At 45.7% G+C, this 17,045-nt stretch overlaps 1 protein-coding gene across 1 annotated transcript; it reads right to left on the bottom strand.

Annotated features, from left to right (window-relative positions):
• Positions 1-16,037: 16,037 nt before the first annotated feature.
• On the bottom strand, positions 16,038-16,802 carry LOC121839943 (keratin-associated protein 5-9-like). Its single transcript, XM_042300535.1, has 2 exons — positions 16,466-16,802; positions 16,038-16,306 (listed from the first exon to the last, which is right to left on the bottom strand). The coding sequence occupies exons 1-2, from the start codon at positions 16,800-16,802 to the stop codon at positions 16,038-16,040; spliced, it is 606 nt and encodes a 201-aa protein (XP_042156469.1).
• Positions 16,803-17,045: the final 243 nt, after the last annotated feature.

The following is a 17,045-nucleotide window of genomic DNA, read 5'->3' on the forward strand; positions in this document are numbered from 1 at the left end:
TATATATAGTCTGGTGAGTGTGTATATATTGTCTGGTGAGTGTGTATATAGTGTGTATATATAATCTGGTGAGTGTGTATATAGTGTGTATATATAGTCTGGTGAGTGTGTATATAGTGTGTATATATAGTCTGGTGAGTGTATATATAGTGTATATATAGTCTGGTGAGTGTGTATATATAGTCTGGTGAGGGTGTATATATAGTCAGGTGAGTGTGTATATATAGTCTGGTGCGTGTGTATATATAGTGTATATATAGTCTGGTGAGTGTGTATATATAGTCTGGTGAGTGTGTATATATAGTCTGGTGAGTATGTATATATAGTCTGGTGAGTGTGTATATAGTGTGTATATATAGTCTGGTGAGTGTGTATATAGTGTGTATATATAGTCTGGTGAGTGTGTATATAGTGTGTATATATAGTCTGGTGAGTGTGTATATAGTGTCTATATATAGTCTGGTGAGTGTGTATATATAGTCTGGTGAGGGTGTATATATAGTCTGGTGAGTGTGTATATAGTGTGTATATATAGTCTGGTGAGTGTGTATATATAGTCTGGTGAGGGTGTATATATAGTCTGGTGAGTGTGTATATATAGTCTGGTGAGTGTGTATATATAGTCTGGTGAGTGTGTATATATAGTGTATATATAGTCTGGTGAGTGTGCATAGGGTCAGTGCAAGATAGGGTCAGTGCAGAATGTCTGGGTTAACATGTATTAACTACTTAACAGTCTAATAGCTATTTAGCAGTCTTATGGCTATTTAGCAGTCTTATGGCTTGGGGGTAGATGCTGTCTCGGAGCCTCTTGGTCCAGGAGCCGATGTTCCAGTATTGTTTGCCCGGACAGTAGAAGTTTGAACCGTTTTTGGGTCGCTGGAGTCTTTAGCAATTTTTCTGGACTTCCTCTGACACTGTCTGATATGCAGCAGAGGTTGTGGATGGCAGGGAGCTTGGCCCCAGTGATGTACTGGGCTGTCCACACTACGTTCTGTGACGCTTTGCAGTCGAGGGTGGTGCATTTGGCATATAAAGCAGTAATGCAGCCAGGCAAGATGCTCTCGATGGTGCAGCTGTAGAACTTTATGAGGGTCTGAGGGCCCATGCTGAATCTTTTCAGCCTCCTGAGGGGGAAGAGGTGTTGTCGTGCCTTCTTCACGACTGTGTTGGTGTGTGTGGACCATGTAAAATCCTTAGTGATGTGGTCACACCTCGACCTGCTTCACTACAGGCCCATCGATGTGGATGGCGGGGGGGGGGCGTGCTCTCCCCTCTTTCTCCTATAGTCTACGATCAGCTCCTTGGTCTTACAGACGTTCTGGGATAGGTTGTCGTCATGGCACCACACTGACAAGTTTCTGACTTCCTCCCTGTGGGCTGTCTCATCGCCGTCAGTGATCAGGTCGAACCACCGTTGTTGTCATCAGAAAACTTGATGATGGTGTTGGAGTCGTGTGTCGCCACACGGTCATGGGTGAACAGGAAGTACAGGGTGGTACTGTATCTCCTATATCCCCTCGTTCACCGCCTCTTCTAACTCCCTCTTACCCCTCATAACTAGAGCCTGATTCAGACCACGACACCACCATATTTCAGTAGAGGCCGTTAGACAGCCAATGAGATGGGGGTATTTGGAGGCTCCATCATAACATGTTAGCGTTATGGGCCTGATGAGGGGCCCTGGGGAGAGGGCTCTCCTCACTATGTACAGACATAAATACATAGATGATGGGGAACACAGGGAACGGGAAGGCAAGCTAGCAGCATAGGTCAGCTAGGGTTAGGGTTGGAGGTTAGGGTCGGAGGTTAAGGTTGGGGTTGGGGTTGGGGTTGGGGTTAGGGCTGGAGCTAGGGTTAGGGTCGGAGGTTAAGGTTGGGGTTGGGGTTGGGGTTGGGGCTGGAGCTAGGGTTGAGGTTGGGGTTGGGGTTGGAGCTAGTGTTAGGGTAGGGGCTGGGGCTGGAGCTAGGTTAAGGTTAAGGTTAAAGTTAAGGTGAAGATGGCTTGTTGATCCCTGTGAATGGAAATTGTTGGAACTATTGGTTGCCATGTTTACTTCCTGGAAGTTGGAAGACAATGACAGCATTATAACTCTTCTAAACGCTTGTAAAGAAAAAGAGTTTGATTGCCTTGTCTTTTCTAACCAAGAGTAAAACTACCACAGAGAGGCCTAAACATGAATTCTAGTAAGTGACAGTAGGTTATTCTGACAGCACCAGAGAGGCAGACAGAAAAGTAAACACAGAAAACGTAACAGTGAGTGAGATAGAGAGAGAGGAGAAAATATATTGCAGCAGCCCAGGACATCATTTACCCCAAAGGATGAATAGGATTACCATAGCCCCAAAAGATAGAGGCTGCATCTGAAATGGCTCCCTATTTACTATACAGAACACTTCTTTTGACAAGGGCCCATAGGGCTCCCAAAGGGCTCTGGGTAAAAAACTAGTGCACTATAAAGGAAATATGGTGTCATTTAGGAGGTAGTCAGATATCTTCTCTGGCCCTGTGAATAGTGAAAAAGTGTTAGGCCAAAAAAGGCAATTCCAGAGTTAATTAGAGAGGAGTTTCCCATCTGGCCTCCGACTGCAGAGGGTAAAATAAACAATGTGCTGCTCGCCGATAAAAACCGACTGGCTCCATTTGTCGTTGTTTTTTCCCCAGATTATTGGACTGGATGGTTCTTTTGTTTTTTTCTCAGTCTCAGAGTTCAATGATGGGTTGATTGTTTCATTAATCCAATTATGTTGGATTTCACAATCTGGCCATCTGGCCACTAAAAGTATATGTATAAATTTAACCTCAATATTCTCCCAGAACCTGTCAGAGCAGTGGAGACCAAGTATCATTATGATGTTTCCATAATAAATCAGTATAATTCCATGTAAATATACGTACATTAACATAGTACAACTCGATCCAAATGAGCATTAAATTATTTGCAACCAGTACAGCACCACCTAAAGTTTGGGTGATGAAATTGCAGAAGGGCTGGCAAATACAACATCCTGAAACTGAAAATAATAATCAAGAATGCACTTGACAATTTTCCCTATATTGGAAATGGCTGGGGGAAGGGGTATGTGTTTCTGTATTGGTAATGGCTTGGGGAAGGGGTCTGTGTTTCTGTATTGGTAATGGCTGGGGATAGGGGTCTGTGTTTCTGTATTGGTAATGGCTGGAGGAAGGGGTCTGTGTTTCTGTATTGGTAATGGCTGGAGGAAGGGGTATGTGTTTCTGTATTGGTAATGGCTGGAGGAAGGGGTATGTGTTTCTGTATTGGTAATGGCTGGAGGAAGGGGTATGTGTTTCTGTATTGGTAATGGCTGGAGGAAGGGGTATGTGTTTCTGTATTGGTAATGGCTGGAGGAAGGGTCTGTGTTTCTGTATTGGTAATGGCTGGAGGAAGGGGTATGTGTTTCTGTATTGGTAATGGCTTGGGGAAGGGTCTGTGTTTCTGTATTGGTAATGGCTGGGGAAGGGGTCTGTGTTTCTGTTTCGGAAATGGCTGGAGGAAGGGGTATGTGTGTCTGTATTGGTAATGGCTGGAGGAAGGGGTATGTGTGTCTGTATTGGTAATGGCTGGGGAAGGGTCTGTGTTTCTGTATTGGTAATGGCTGGAGGAAGGGGTATGTGTTTCTGTATTGGTAATGGCTTGGGGAAGGGGTATGTGTTTCTGTATTGGTAATGGCTTGGGGAAGGGTCTGTGTTTCTGTATTGGTAATGGCTGGAGGAAGGGGTATGTGTTTCTGTATTGGTAATGGCTTGGGGAAGGGTCTGTGTTTCTGTATTGGTAATGGCTGGGGAAGGGGTATGTGTTTCTGTATTGGTAATGGCTGGGGAAGGGGTCTGTGTTTCTGTATTGGTAATGGCTGGGGAAGGGGTATGTGTTTCTGTATTGGAAATGGCTGGGGAAGGGGTCTGTGTGTCTGTTTCGGAAATGGCTGGAGGAAGGGGTATGTGTTTCTGTATTGGAAATGGCTGGAGGAAGGGGTCTGTGTTTCTGTATTGGTAATGGCTGGGGAAGGGGTCTGTGTTTCTCTATTGGTAATGGCTGGTGGTAGGGGTCTGTGTTTCTCTATTGGTTATGGCTGGGGGTAGGGGTCTGTGTTTCTGTATTGGTAATGGCTTGGGGAAGGGGTCTGTGTTTCTCTATTGGTAATGGCTGGGGATAGGGGTCTGTGTGTCTGTATTGGTCTGGGGGAAGGGGTCTGTGTTTCTGTATTGGTTATGGCTGGGGAAGGGGTCTGTGTTTCTGTATTGGTAATGACTGGGGAAGGGGTCTGTGTGTCTGTATTGGTCTGGGGGAAGGGGTCTGTGTTTCTGTATTGGTAATGGCTGGAGGAAGGGGTATGTGTTTCTGTATTGGTAATGGCTGGAGGAAGGGGTCTGTGTTTCTGTATTGGTAATGGCTGGAGGAAGGGGTATGTGTTTCTGTATTGGTAATGGCTTGGGGAAGGGGTCTGTGTTTCTGTATTGGTAATGGCTGGGGGAAGGGGTCTGTGTTTCTGTTTCGGAAATGGCTGGAGGAAGGGGTATGTGTGTCTGTATTGGTAATGGCTGGAGGAAGGGGTATGTGTGTCTGTATTGGTAATGGCTGGGGGAAGGGGTCTGTGTTTCTGTATTGGTAATGGCTGGAGGAAGGGGTATGTGTTTCTGTATTGGTAATGGCTTGGGGAAGGGGTATGTGTTTCTGTATTGGTAATGGCTTGGGGAAGGGGTCTGTGTTTCTGTATTGGTAATGGCTGGAGGAAGGGGTATGTGTTTCTGTATTGGTAATGGCTTGGGGAAGGGGTCTGTGTTTCTGTATTGGTAATGGCTGGGGGAAGGGGTATGTGTTTCTGTATTGGTAATGGCTGGGGAAGGGGTCTGTGTTTCTGTATTGGTAATGGCTGGGGGAAGGGGTATGTGTTTCTGTATTGGAAATGGCTGGGGGAAGGGGTCTGTGTTTCTGTTTCGGAAATGGCTGGAGGAAGGGGTATGTGTTTCTGTATTGGAAATGGCTGGAGGAAGGGGTCTGTGTTTCTGTATTGGTAATGGCTGGGGGAAGGGGTCTGTGTTTCTCTATTGGTAATGGCTGGTGGTAGGGGTCTGTGTTTCTCTATTGGTTATGGCTGGGGGTAGGGGTCTGTGTTTCTGTATTGGTAATGGCTTGGGGAAGGGGTCTGTGTTTCTCTATTGGTAATGGCTGGGGATAGGGGTCTGTGTGTCTGTATTGGTCTGGGGGAAGGGGTCTGTGTTTCTGTATTGGTTATGGCTGGGGAAGGGGTCTGTGTTTCTGTATTGGTAATGACTGGGGAAGGGGTCTGTGTGTCTGTATTGGTCTGGGGGAAGGGGTCTGTGTTTCTGTATTGGTAATGGCTGGGGGAAGGGGTCTGTGTTTCTGTATTGGTTATGGCTGGGGAAGGGGTCTGTGTTTCTCTATTGGTAATGGCTGGGGATAGGGGTCTGTGTGTCTTTATTGGTAATGGCTGGGGAAGGGGTCTGTGTTTCTGTATTGGTAATGGCTTGGGGAAGGGGTCTGTGTTTCTCTATTGGTAATGGCTGGGGATAGGGGTCTGTGTGTCTTTATTGGTAATGGCTGGGGATAGGGGTCTGTGTGTCTTTATTGGTAATGGCTGGGGAAGGGGTCTGTGTTTCTGTATTGGTAATGGCTGGGGAAGGGGTCTGTGTTTCTCTATTGGTAATGACTGGTGGTAGGGGTCTGTGTGTCTTTATTGGTAATGGCTGGGGAAGGGGTCTGTGTTTCTCTATTGGTAATGGCTGGGGATAGGGGTCTGTGTGTCTTTATTGGTAATGGCTGGGGGAAGGGGTCTGTGTGTCTGTATTGGTAATGGCTGGGGAAGGGGTCTGTGTTTCTCTATTGGTAATGGCTGGGGATAGGGGTCTGTGTGTCTTTATTGGTAATGGCTGGGGATAGGGGTCTGTGTGTCTTTATTGGTAATGGCTGGGGGAAGGGGTCTGTGTTTCTGTATTGGTAATGGCTGGGGAAGGGGTCTGTGTTTCTCTATTGGTAATGACTGGTGGTAGGGGTCTGTGTCTCTGTATTGGTTATGGCTGGGGAAGGGGTCTGTGTTTCTGTATTGGTGATGGCTTGTGGAAGGGGTCTGTGTTTCTCTATTGGTAATGGCTGGGGATAGGGGTCTGTGTGTCTGTATTGGTCTGGGGGAAGGTGTCTGTGTTTCTCTATTGGTAATGGCTGGGGAAGCGGTCTGTGTTTCTGTATTGGTAATGGCTGGGGATAGGGGTCTGTGTGTCTGTATTGGTTATGGCTGGGGAAGGGGTATGTGTTTCTGTATTGGTTATGGCTGGGGGAAGGGGTCTGTGTTTCTGTATTGGTAATGGCTGGGGTAGGGGTCTGTGTGTCTGTATTGGTCTGGGGGAAGGGGTCTGTGTTTCTCTATTGGTAATGGCTGGGGATAGGGGTCTGTGTGTCTGTATTGGTCTGGGGGAAGGGGTCTGTGTTTCTCTATTGGTAATGGCTGGGGGTAGGGGTCTGTGTGTCTGTATTGGTCTGGGGGAAGGGGTCTGTGTTTCTCTATTGGTAATGGCTGGGGATAGGGGTCTGTGTGTCTGTATTGGTCTGGGGGAAGGGGTCTGTGTTTCTCTATTGGTAATGGCTGGGGATAGGGGTCTGTGTGTCTGTATTGGTCTGGGGGAAGGGGTCTGTGTTTCTCTATTGGTAATGGCTGGGGATAGGGGTCTGTGTGTCTGTATTGGTCTGGGGGAAGGGGTCTGTGTTTCTCTATTGGTAATGGCTGGGGATAGGGGTCTGATTTTCTGTATTGGTTTGGTTCTGTGATTCTGTATTGTGTTCCCACAGACCCCTACGTAATGTAAACTGTTACTCCATCTAGCCTGACTATAAAGCATTCCAGAGAAGAGAGAATAGGATGACAGAATTCTCAGACCGTTACTTTGACAAAGACATGTTCCCGTTGAAATAATCTGCATTGTAAATCTTTTCAAGGTAACACAGTCTGCGATTTAGAGGAACGCACTGCATGAGATGAGGAGGTTGTTCCTGTTTCTCATGCTCTGTCATCCTGATTACAATTCTGTCTCTGTGAGGAGGAAGAAGAAGAAGATGAAGATGAAGAAGAGTAACGAGAAGATCCTCAAGTACAGTTGAATATTTTACTATGTTAATTTCCTCTTTAGATACTGGTGTTACATATTCACTGGCTACTTTCCAATATCCACAGTAGCATATCACTTAGAATAAATCAATGTTTTTGGGAATGCATCCTAAGTGCTGTACTAGTGTAGACACTGGAAGACAGCCAGCCAGCAGAATCACTTCAACCCCAGAGTTAAAGCAGCCTCACTCCTCAGTACCTAGTATGGCAGTGAGTGTTACATGATCACACTGTCTCCAGTCTCTCTCTCAAACTCTCCAGTCTCTCAGTCTCTCTCTCAAACTCTCCAGTCTCTCAGTCTCTCTCTCTAACTCTCCAGTCTCTCAGTCTCTCTCTCCATCTCACCATTCTCTCAGTCTCTCTCTCCATCTCACCATTCTCTCAGTCTCTCTAACTCGCCAGTCTCTCAGTCTCTAACTATCCAGTCTCTCAGCCTCTCTCTCTAACTCTCCAGTCTCTCAGTCTCTCTCTCCATCTCACCATTCTCTCAGCCTCTCTCTCTATCTCTCCAGTCTCTCAGTCTCTCTCTCTCTCTATCTCTCCAGTCTCTCAGTCTCTCTCTCTCTATCTCTCCAGTCTCTCAGTCTCTCTCTCTCTCTATCTCTCCAGTCTCTCAGTCTCTCTCTCTAACTCTCCAGTCTCTCAGTCTCTCAGTCTCTCTCTAACTCTCCAGTCTCTCAGTCTCTCTCTCTAACTCTCCAGTCTCTCAGTCTCTCTCTAACTCTCCAGTCTCTCAGTCTCTCTCTAACTCTCCAGTCTCTCAGTCTCTCTCTCTAACTCTCCAGTCTCTCAGTCTCTCTCTAACAATCTAGTCTCTCAGTCTCTCAGTCAATTCAATTCAATTCAATTCAAGGGCTTTATTGGCATGGGAAACATGTGTTAACATTGCCAAAGCAAGTGAGGTAGACAACATGCAAAGTGAATATATAAAGTGAAAAACAACAAAAATTAACAGTAAACATTACACATACAGAAGTTTCAAAACAGTAAAGACATTACAAATGTCATATTATATATATATATACAGTGTTTTAGCAATGTACAAATGGTTAAAGGACACAAGATAAAATAAATAAGCATAAATATGGGTTGTATTTACAATGGTGTTTGTTCTTCACTGGTTGCCCTTTTCTCGTGGCAACAGGTCACAAATCTTGCTGCTGTGATGGCACACTGTGGAATTTCACCCAGTAGATATGGGAGTTTTTCAAAATTGGATTTGTTTTCGAATTCTTTGTGGATCTGTGTAATCTGAGGGAAATATGTCTCTCTAATATGGTTATACATTGGGCAGGAGGTTAGGAAGTGCAGCTCAGTTTCCACCTCATTTTGTGGGCAGTGAGCACATAGCCTGTCTTCTCTTGAGAGCCATGTCTGCCTTTCTCAATAGCAAGTCTATGCTCACTGAGTCTGTACATAGTCAAAGCTTTCCTTAATTTTGGGTCAGTCACAGTGGTCAGGTATTCTGCCGCTGTGTACCCTCTGTGTAGGGCCAAATAGCATTCTAGTTTGCTCTGTTTTTTTGTTAATTCTTTCCAATGTGTTAAGTAATTATCTTTTTGTTTTCTCATGATTTGGTTGGGTCTAATTGTGCTGTTGTCCTGGGGCTCTGTAGGGTGTGTTTGTGTTTGTGAACAGAGCCCCAGGACCAGCTTGCTTAGGGACTCTTCTCCAGGTTCATCTCTCTGTAGGTGATGGCTTTGTTATGGAAGGTTTGTGAATCGCTTCCTTTTAGGTGGTTGTAGAATTTAACGGCTCTTTTCTGGATTTTGATAATTAGTGGGTATCGGCCTAATTCTGCTCTGCATGCATTATTTGGTGTTCTACGTTGTACACAGAGGATATTTTTGTAGAATTCTGCGTGCAGAGTCTCAATTTGGTGTTTGTCCCATTTTGTGAAGTCTTGGTTGGTGAGTGGACCCCAGACCTCACAACCATAAAGCGCAATGGGCTCTATGACTGATTCAAGTATTTTTAGCCAAATCCTAATTGGTATGTTGAAATGTATGTTTCTTTTGATGGCATAGAATGCCCTTCTTGCCTTGTCTCTCAGATCGTTCACAGCTTTGTGGAAGTTACCTGTGGCGCTGATGTTTAGGCCAAGGTATGTATAGTTTTTTGTGTGCTCTAGGGCAACAGTGTCTAGATGGAATTTGTATTTGTGGTCCTGGTGACTGGACCTTTTTTGGAACACCATTATTTTGGTCTTACTGAGGTTTACTGTCAGGGTCCAGGTCTGACAGAATCTGTGCATAAGTCTCTCTCTCTAACTCTCCAGTCTCTCAGTCTCTCTCTCTAACAATCTAGTCTCTCAGTCTCTCTCTTAACTCTCCAGTCTCTCAGTCTCTCTCTCTAACTCTCCAGTCTCTGTCTCTCTCTTAACTCTCCAGTCTCTCAGTCTCTCTCTCTCTAACAATCTAGTCTCTCAGTCTCTCTCTTAACTCTCCAGTCTCTCAGTCTCTCTCTCTAACTCTCCAGTCTCTCTCTCTCTCTCTCTCTCTCTCTCTCTCTCTCTCTCTCTCTCTCTCTCGTAGACTACTACTATACAGTATGTTGTAGACTACTGACTAACATGTAGACTACTATTATACAGTAACATGTAGACTACTACTATACAGTAACATGTAGACTACTACTATACATAAACATAGGCTACTACTATACAGTAACATGTAGACTACTACTATACAGTATGTTGTAGACTACTACTATACAGTAACATGTAGAATACTACTCTACAGTAACACGTAGACTACTACTATACAGTATGTTGTAGACTACTACTATACAGTAACATGTAGACTACTACTATACAGTATGTTGTAGACTACTGCTATACAGTAACATGTAGACTACTACTATACAGTAACATGTAGACTACTACTATACATAAACATAGACTACTACTATACAGTAACAGTATGTTGTAGACTACTACTATACAGTATGTTGTAGACTACTACTATACAGTAACATGTAGACTACTACTGTACAGTAACATGTAGACTACTACTCTACAGTAACATGTAGACTACTACTATACAGTATGTTGTAGACTACTACTATACAGTAACATGTAGACTACTACTCTACAGTAACACGTAGACTACTACTATACAGTATGTTGTAGACTACTACTATACAGTATGTTGTAGACTACTACTATACAGTATGTTGTAGACTACTACTATACAGTAACATGTAGACTACTACTATACAGTAACATGTAGACTACTACTATACAGTAACATGTAGACTACTACTATACAGTATGTTGTAGACTACTACTATACAGTAACATGTAGAATACTACTCTACAGTAACACGTAGACTACTACTATACAGTATGTTGTAGACTACTACTATACAGTAACATGTAGACTACTACTCTACAGTAACACGTAGACTACTACTATACAGTAACATGTAGACTACTACTATACATAAACATAGACTACTACTATACAGTAACATGTAGACTACTACTATACAGTAACATGTAGACTACTACTATACAGTATGTTGTAGACTACTACTATACAGTAACATGTAGACTACTACTATACAGTAACATGTAGACTACTGCTATACAGTAACACGTAGACTACTACTATACAGTATGTTGTAGACTACTACTATACAGTAACATGTAGACTACTACTATACAGTATGTTGTAGACTACTACTATACAGTATGTTGTAGACTACTACTATACAGTAACGTGTAGACTACTACTATACAGTATGTTGTAGACTACTACTGTACATAAACGTAGACTACTGCTATACAGTATGTTGTAGACTACTACTATACATAAACATAGACTACTACTATACAGTAACATGTAGACTACTACTATACAGTAACATGTAGACTACTACTATACAGTAACATGTAGACTACTACTGTACAGTAACATGTAGACTACTACTCTACAGTAACATGTAGACTACTACTCTACAGTAACATGTAGACTACTACTCTACAGTAACATGTAGACTACTACTATACAGTAACATGTAGACTACTACTATACAGTAACATGTAGACTACTACTATACAGTAACATGTAGACTACTACTGTACAGTAACATGTAGACTACTACTCTACAGTAACATGTAGACTACTACTCTACAGTAACATGTAGACTACTACTCTACAGTAACATGTAGACTACTACTGTACAGTAACGTAGACTACTACTCTACAGTATGTTGTAGACTACTACTATACAGTAACATGTAGACTACTACTATACAGTAACATGTAGACTACTACTCTACAGTAACATGTAGACTACTACTCTACAGTATGTTGTAGACTACTACTATACAGTAACATGTAGACTACTACTATACAGTAACATGTAGACTACTACTATACAGTAACATGTAGACTACTACTATACAGTAACGTGTAGACTACTACTATACAGTATGTTGTAGACTACTACTATACATAAACGTAGACTACTGCTATACAGTATGTTGTAGACTACTACTATACATAAACATAGACTACTACTATACAGTATGTTGTAGACTACTACTATACAGTAACATGTAGACTACTACTATACAGTAACATGTAGACTACTACTATACAGTAACGTAGACTACTACTATACAGTAACATGTAGACTACTACTATACATAAACATAGACTACTACTATACAGTAACATGTAGACTACTACTATACAGTAACATGTAGACTACTACTCTACAGTAACATGTAGACTACTGCTATACAGTAACACGTAGACTACTGCAATACAGTAACATAGACTACTGCTATACTGTCAGATTAACACTCCAAACTGCCTACCCGGGCACTCGGAGGCGCCTGCATGGTCCTAAAGCACACCTTTTCCTAATGTTGTGTCACATTCCAAGCAGCTCCCATGTGGCGCATTGGTCTAAAGCACTGCATCTCAGTGCTAGAGGCATCACTACAGACACAACCGGCTGTGATTGGGAGTCCCTTAGGGCACGCACAATTGGCCCGGTGTGGGCCGTCATTGTACGTAACAATTTGTTTTTAACTGAATTTCGTGAAAGTTGCACCCCTGGTCAGATGTAAGGTCTATGGTAACGTGGTAGAGAACTGATGGAGTCTGCATACAGACAGTACACACTGTACGTTGAGAGCTAATCCTAGGCTGCTCCAGGGCAAGAGGGCTCTAGGTCTCTAGTCTAGAAGATACTCTCTCCATTTCCACTCATGTAAGGTCTTTATGAATGAAAGTTACAGTCACATTTCATTATGGGAAAGTTAGAGATGTGCATGTCCTTGTGACTGGGCTCTACAGTTCTCCAGAGGAGTTGGCTTTTTATTTTCTGAGGCAGAGTTCTTGGCAGAGCCTGCCTGACATGATAACCCCTGATATGATAGCCCCTGATCTGATAACCCCTGATATGATAACCCATGTGCTCTCATGCAATGACTGCGTCGTATTCCTTACATTGTGCATTACTTTAGTAGAATCAAATCGAATCAATTCAAATGTTATTTGTGGCATGTGCCGAGTATCACAGGTGTAGGTACACCTTAACGTGAAATACTTACTTTTGAGCCCTTAACCAGCAATGCAGCTTTGAAAAGTAAGTTAAAAAAATGTGCTAAAGTAAGGGGTAAACAGTAACACAGTAAAAGAACATTAACGAGGCTGGTATTCAGTCCCCGGGTCCTTAGCTTAGTGATGAGCTTTGAGGGCTCTATGGTGTTGAACGCTGAGCTGTAGTCAATGAACAGAATTCTCACTTAGGTGTTCCTTTTGTCCAGGTGGGAAAGGGCAGTGCGGAGTGCAAAATAGATTGCATCATCTGTGGATCTGTTGGGGCGGTATGCAAATTGGTGTGACGTGTCGCACCACAGTAGCCCAGAGTACAGTAGACCTGGTGTACAGTAGCCCTGGTGTACAGTAGCCCAGTGTACATTAGCCTAGTATACAGTAGCCCAGTGTACAGTAGCCCTGGTGTACAGTAGCCCAGTGTACAGTAGCCCAGTGTACAGTAGCCCTGGTGTGCAGTGGCCCAGTGTACAGTGCCCAGTGTACAGTAGCCCAGTGTACATTAGCCTAGTATACAGTAGCCCAGTGTACAGTAGCCCTGGTGTACAGTAGCCCAGTGTACAGTAGCCTGGTGTACAGTAGCCCAGTGTACAGTAGCCCTGGTGTACAGTAGCCCAGTGTACAGTAGCCCAGTGTACAGTAGACCTGGTGTACAGTAGCCCTGGTGTACAGTGGCCCAGTGTACAGTAGCCTAGTATACAGTAGCCCAGTGTACAGTAGCCCTGGTGTACAGTGGCCCAGTGTACAGTAGCCCAGTGTACAGTAGCCCAGTGTACAGTAGCCCTGGTGTACAGTAGCCCAGTGTACAGTAGCCCAGTGTACAGTAGCCCTGGTGTACAGTGGCCCAGTGTACAGTGCCCAGTGTACAGTAGCCCAGTGTACAGTAGCCTAGTATACAGTAGCCCAGTGTACAGTAGCCCTGGTGTACAGTAGCCCAGTGTACAGTAGCCTGGTGTACAGTAGCCCAGTGTACAGTAGCCCAGTATAGAGTAGACCTGGTGTACAGTAGCCCAGTGTACAGTAGCCCAGTGTACAGTAGACCTGGTGTACCGTAGACCAGGTGTACAGTAGCCTGGTGTACAGTAGCCCAGTGTACAGTGGCCCAGTGTACAGTAGACCTGGTGTACAGTAACCCTGGTGTACAGTGGCCCAGTGTACAGTAGACCTAGTGTACAGTAGCCCTGGTGTACAGTAGCCCTGGTGTACAGTAACCCTGGTGTACAGTGGCCCAGTGTACAGTGGCCCAGTGTACAGTAGACCTGGTGTACAGTAGCCCTGGTGTACAGTAGCCCAGTGTATAGTAGCCCTGGTGTACAGTAGCCCAGTGTACAGTAGACCTGGTGTACAGTAGCCCAGTGTACAGTAGCCCAGTGTACAGTAGCCCAGTGTACAGTAGACCTGGTGTACAGTAGCCCAGTGTACAGTAGCCCAGTGTACAGTAGCCCAGTGTACAGTAGACCTGGTGTACAGTGGCCCAGTGTACAGTAGCCCAGTGTACAGTAGCCCAGTGTACAGTAGCCTAGTATACAGTAGCCCAGTGTACAGTAGCCCTGGTGTACAGTAGCCCAGTGTACAGTAGCCCAGTGTACAGTAGCCCAGTGTACAGTAGCCCAGTGTACAGTAGACCTGGTGTACCGTAGACCAGGTGTACAGTAGCCTGGTGTACAGTAGCCCAGTGTACAGTGGCCCGGTGTACAGTAGACCTGGTGTACAGTAACCCTGGTGTACAGTGGCCCAGTGTACAGTAGACCTGGTGTACAGTAGCCCTGGTGTACAGTAGCCCTGGTGTACAGTGGCCCAGTGTACAGTAGACCTGGTGTACAGTAGCCCTGGTGTACAGTAGACCTGGTGTACAGTAGACCTGGTGTACAGTAGCCCAGTGTACAGTAGCCCAGTGTATAGTAGCCCTGGTGTACAGTAGCCCAGTGTACAGTAGACCTGGTGTACAGTAGCCCAGTGTACAGTAGCCCAGTGTACAGTAGCCCAGTGTACAGTAGACCTGGTGTACAGTAGCCCAGTGTACAGTAGCCCAGTGTACAGTAGACCTGGTGTACAGTGGCCCAGTGTACAGTAGCCCAGTGTATAGTAGCCCTGGTGTACAGTAGCCCAGTGTACAGTAGCCCAGTGTACAGTAGCCCAGTGTACAGTAGACCTGGTGTACAGTGGCCCTGGTACTGACCTCTCATTCCACAGATCTAATGATATACATTTGTTCTGTTTAGTTCATTTGCCGATTTTTAAAACTACATACAGTGTGATTACTGCACACACACACAGCGTGAATACAGCACCGACACACACACACATGCACGCACGCACACACACACACACACACACACACACACACACACACGCACGCACGCACACACACACACACACACACACACACACACAGCGTGAATACAGCACCGACACACACGCACGCACACACACACACACACACACACACACACACACACACACAGTGTAAATACAGCACACCCATCCAAGGAACGTTCTGACGTAAGGAGAGAGAGATCCTGGCAGAGGAGTGGAGAGGGAGCTGTAGCTAATTTCACGCTCAGTATTTTCCTGCCATGCAACGCTAATTTCCCATTCAGTCTGAGTGATGAAATATGTGCCCTGTGATCCCTGGTTGCCGCCAAGGCCCAGAACGCACCCCAAATGGCACCCTATCTCCTATATAGTGCACTACTTTTGACCAGGCAACGTAGGGAATAGGGTGCCATTTGGGACGGACACACTGAGATATCTTCACATGGGGATTCCTTCCTCTCAAATCTATATTAGTGCCCTTTTCATACAGGCATCCTAATTCCCAGAGAAGCCAGACTAAATCATGCGGGAGAGAGTAGTAGCAGTTTAATTTGCTCACTTCTCGCTTTCTCCCAATCCCCGAGTGACACTGCGATGTTCACTAAGTGTACAATACATTAAGAACGCCTTACTAATGTTGCATTGCACCCCCCCCACCCTTGCATTTCTCCTCAGAAAAGCCTAAATTAGTCGGGGAACAGACTCTATAAGGTGTCGAAAGCTTTCTACAGGAATGCTGGCCCAAGTTGACTCACACAGTTGTGTCAAGTTGGCTGGATGTCCTTAGGGTGGTGGACCATTCTTGATACACACCGGAAGCTGTTGAGCCTGAAAAACCCAGCAGCGTTGCAGTTCTTGACACAAACCGATGAGCCTGGCACCTACTACCATACCCCGTTCAAAGGCACATAAATATTTTGTCTTGCCCATTCACCCTCTGAATGGCACACATACACAATCCATGTCTCAATTGTATCAATCCTGTCTCCTCCCCTTCACCTACACCAGTTATTCACAAACTGTGGTACACATACCTCCAGGGGTACACTCAGTGCAGTCGCGGGTACACATACCTCCAGGGGTACGCTCAGTGCAGTCAGGGGTACACATACCTCCAGGGGTACACATACCCCCAGGGGTACACTCAGTGCAGTCGGGGGTACACATACCCCCAGGGGTACACATACCCCCAGGGGTACGCTCAGTGCATTCGGGGGTACACATACCCCCAGGGGTACACTCAGTGCAGTCGGGGTACACATACCCCCAGGGGTACACTAAGTGCAGTCAGAGGTACACATACCCCCAGGGGTACACTCAGTGCAGTCGGGGGTACACATACCTCCAGGGGTACACTCAGTGCAGTCGGGGTACACATACCTCCAGGGGTACACTCAGTGCAGTCGGGGTACATATACCCCCAGGGGTACACATACCTCCAGGGGTACGCTCAGTGCAGTCGGGGGTACACATTCCCCCAGGGGTACACTTACCTCCAGGGGTACGCTCAGTGCAGTCAGGGGTACACATTCCCCCAGGGGTACACATACCTCCAGGGGTACACTCAGTGCAGTCGGGGTACACATACCCCAGGGGTACACATACCTCCAGGGGTACACTCAGTGCAGTCGGGGTACACCTTCCCCCAGGGGTACACATACCTCCAGGGGTACGCTCAGTGCAGTCGGGGGTACACATTCCCCCAGGGGTACACATACCTCCAGGGGTACGCTCAGTGCAGTCGGGGGTACACATTCCCCCAGGGGTACACATACCCCCAGGGGTACGCTCAGTGCAGTCGGGGTACACATACCCCCAGGGGTACACTCAGTGCAGTCGGGGTACACATACCCCCAGGGGTACACTCAGTGCAGTCGGGGTACACATACCTCCAGGGGTACACTCAGTGTCAGTCGGGGTACACATACCCCCAGGGGTACACTCAGTGCAGTCGGGGTACACATACCCCCAGGGGTACACTCAGTGCAGTCGGGGGTACACATACCTCCAGGGGTA

This window comes from Oncorhynchus tshawytscha, linkage group LG18 (assembly GCF_018296145.1).
Source record: "Oncorhynchus tshawytscha isolate Ot180627B linkage group LG18, Otsh_v2.0, whole genome shotgun sequence".
In the NCBI taxonomy this organism is placed as follows: Eukaryota; Metazoa; Chordata; class Actinopteri; order Salmoniformes; family Salmonidae; genus Oncorhynchus; species Oncorhynchus tshawytscha.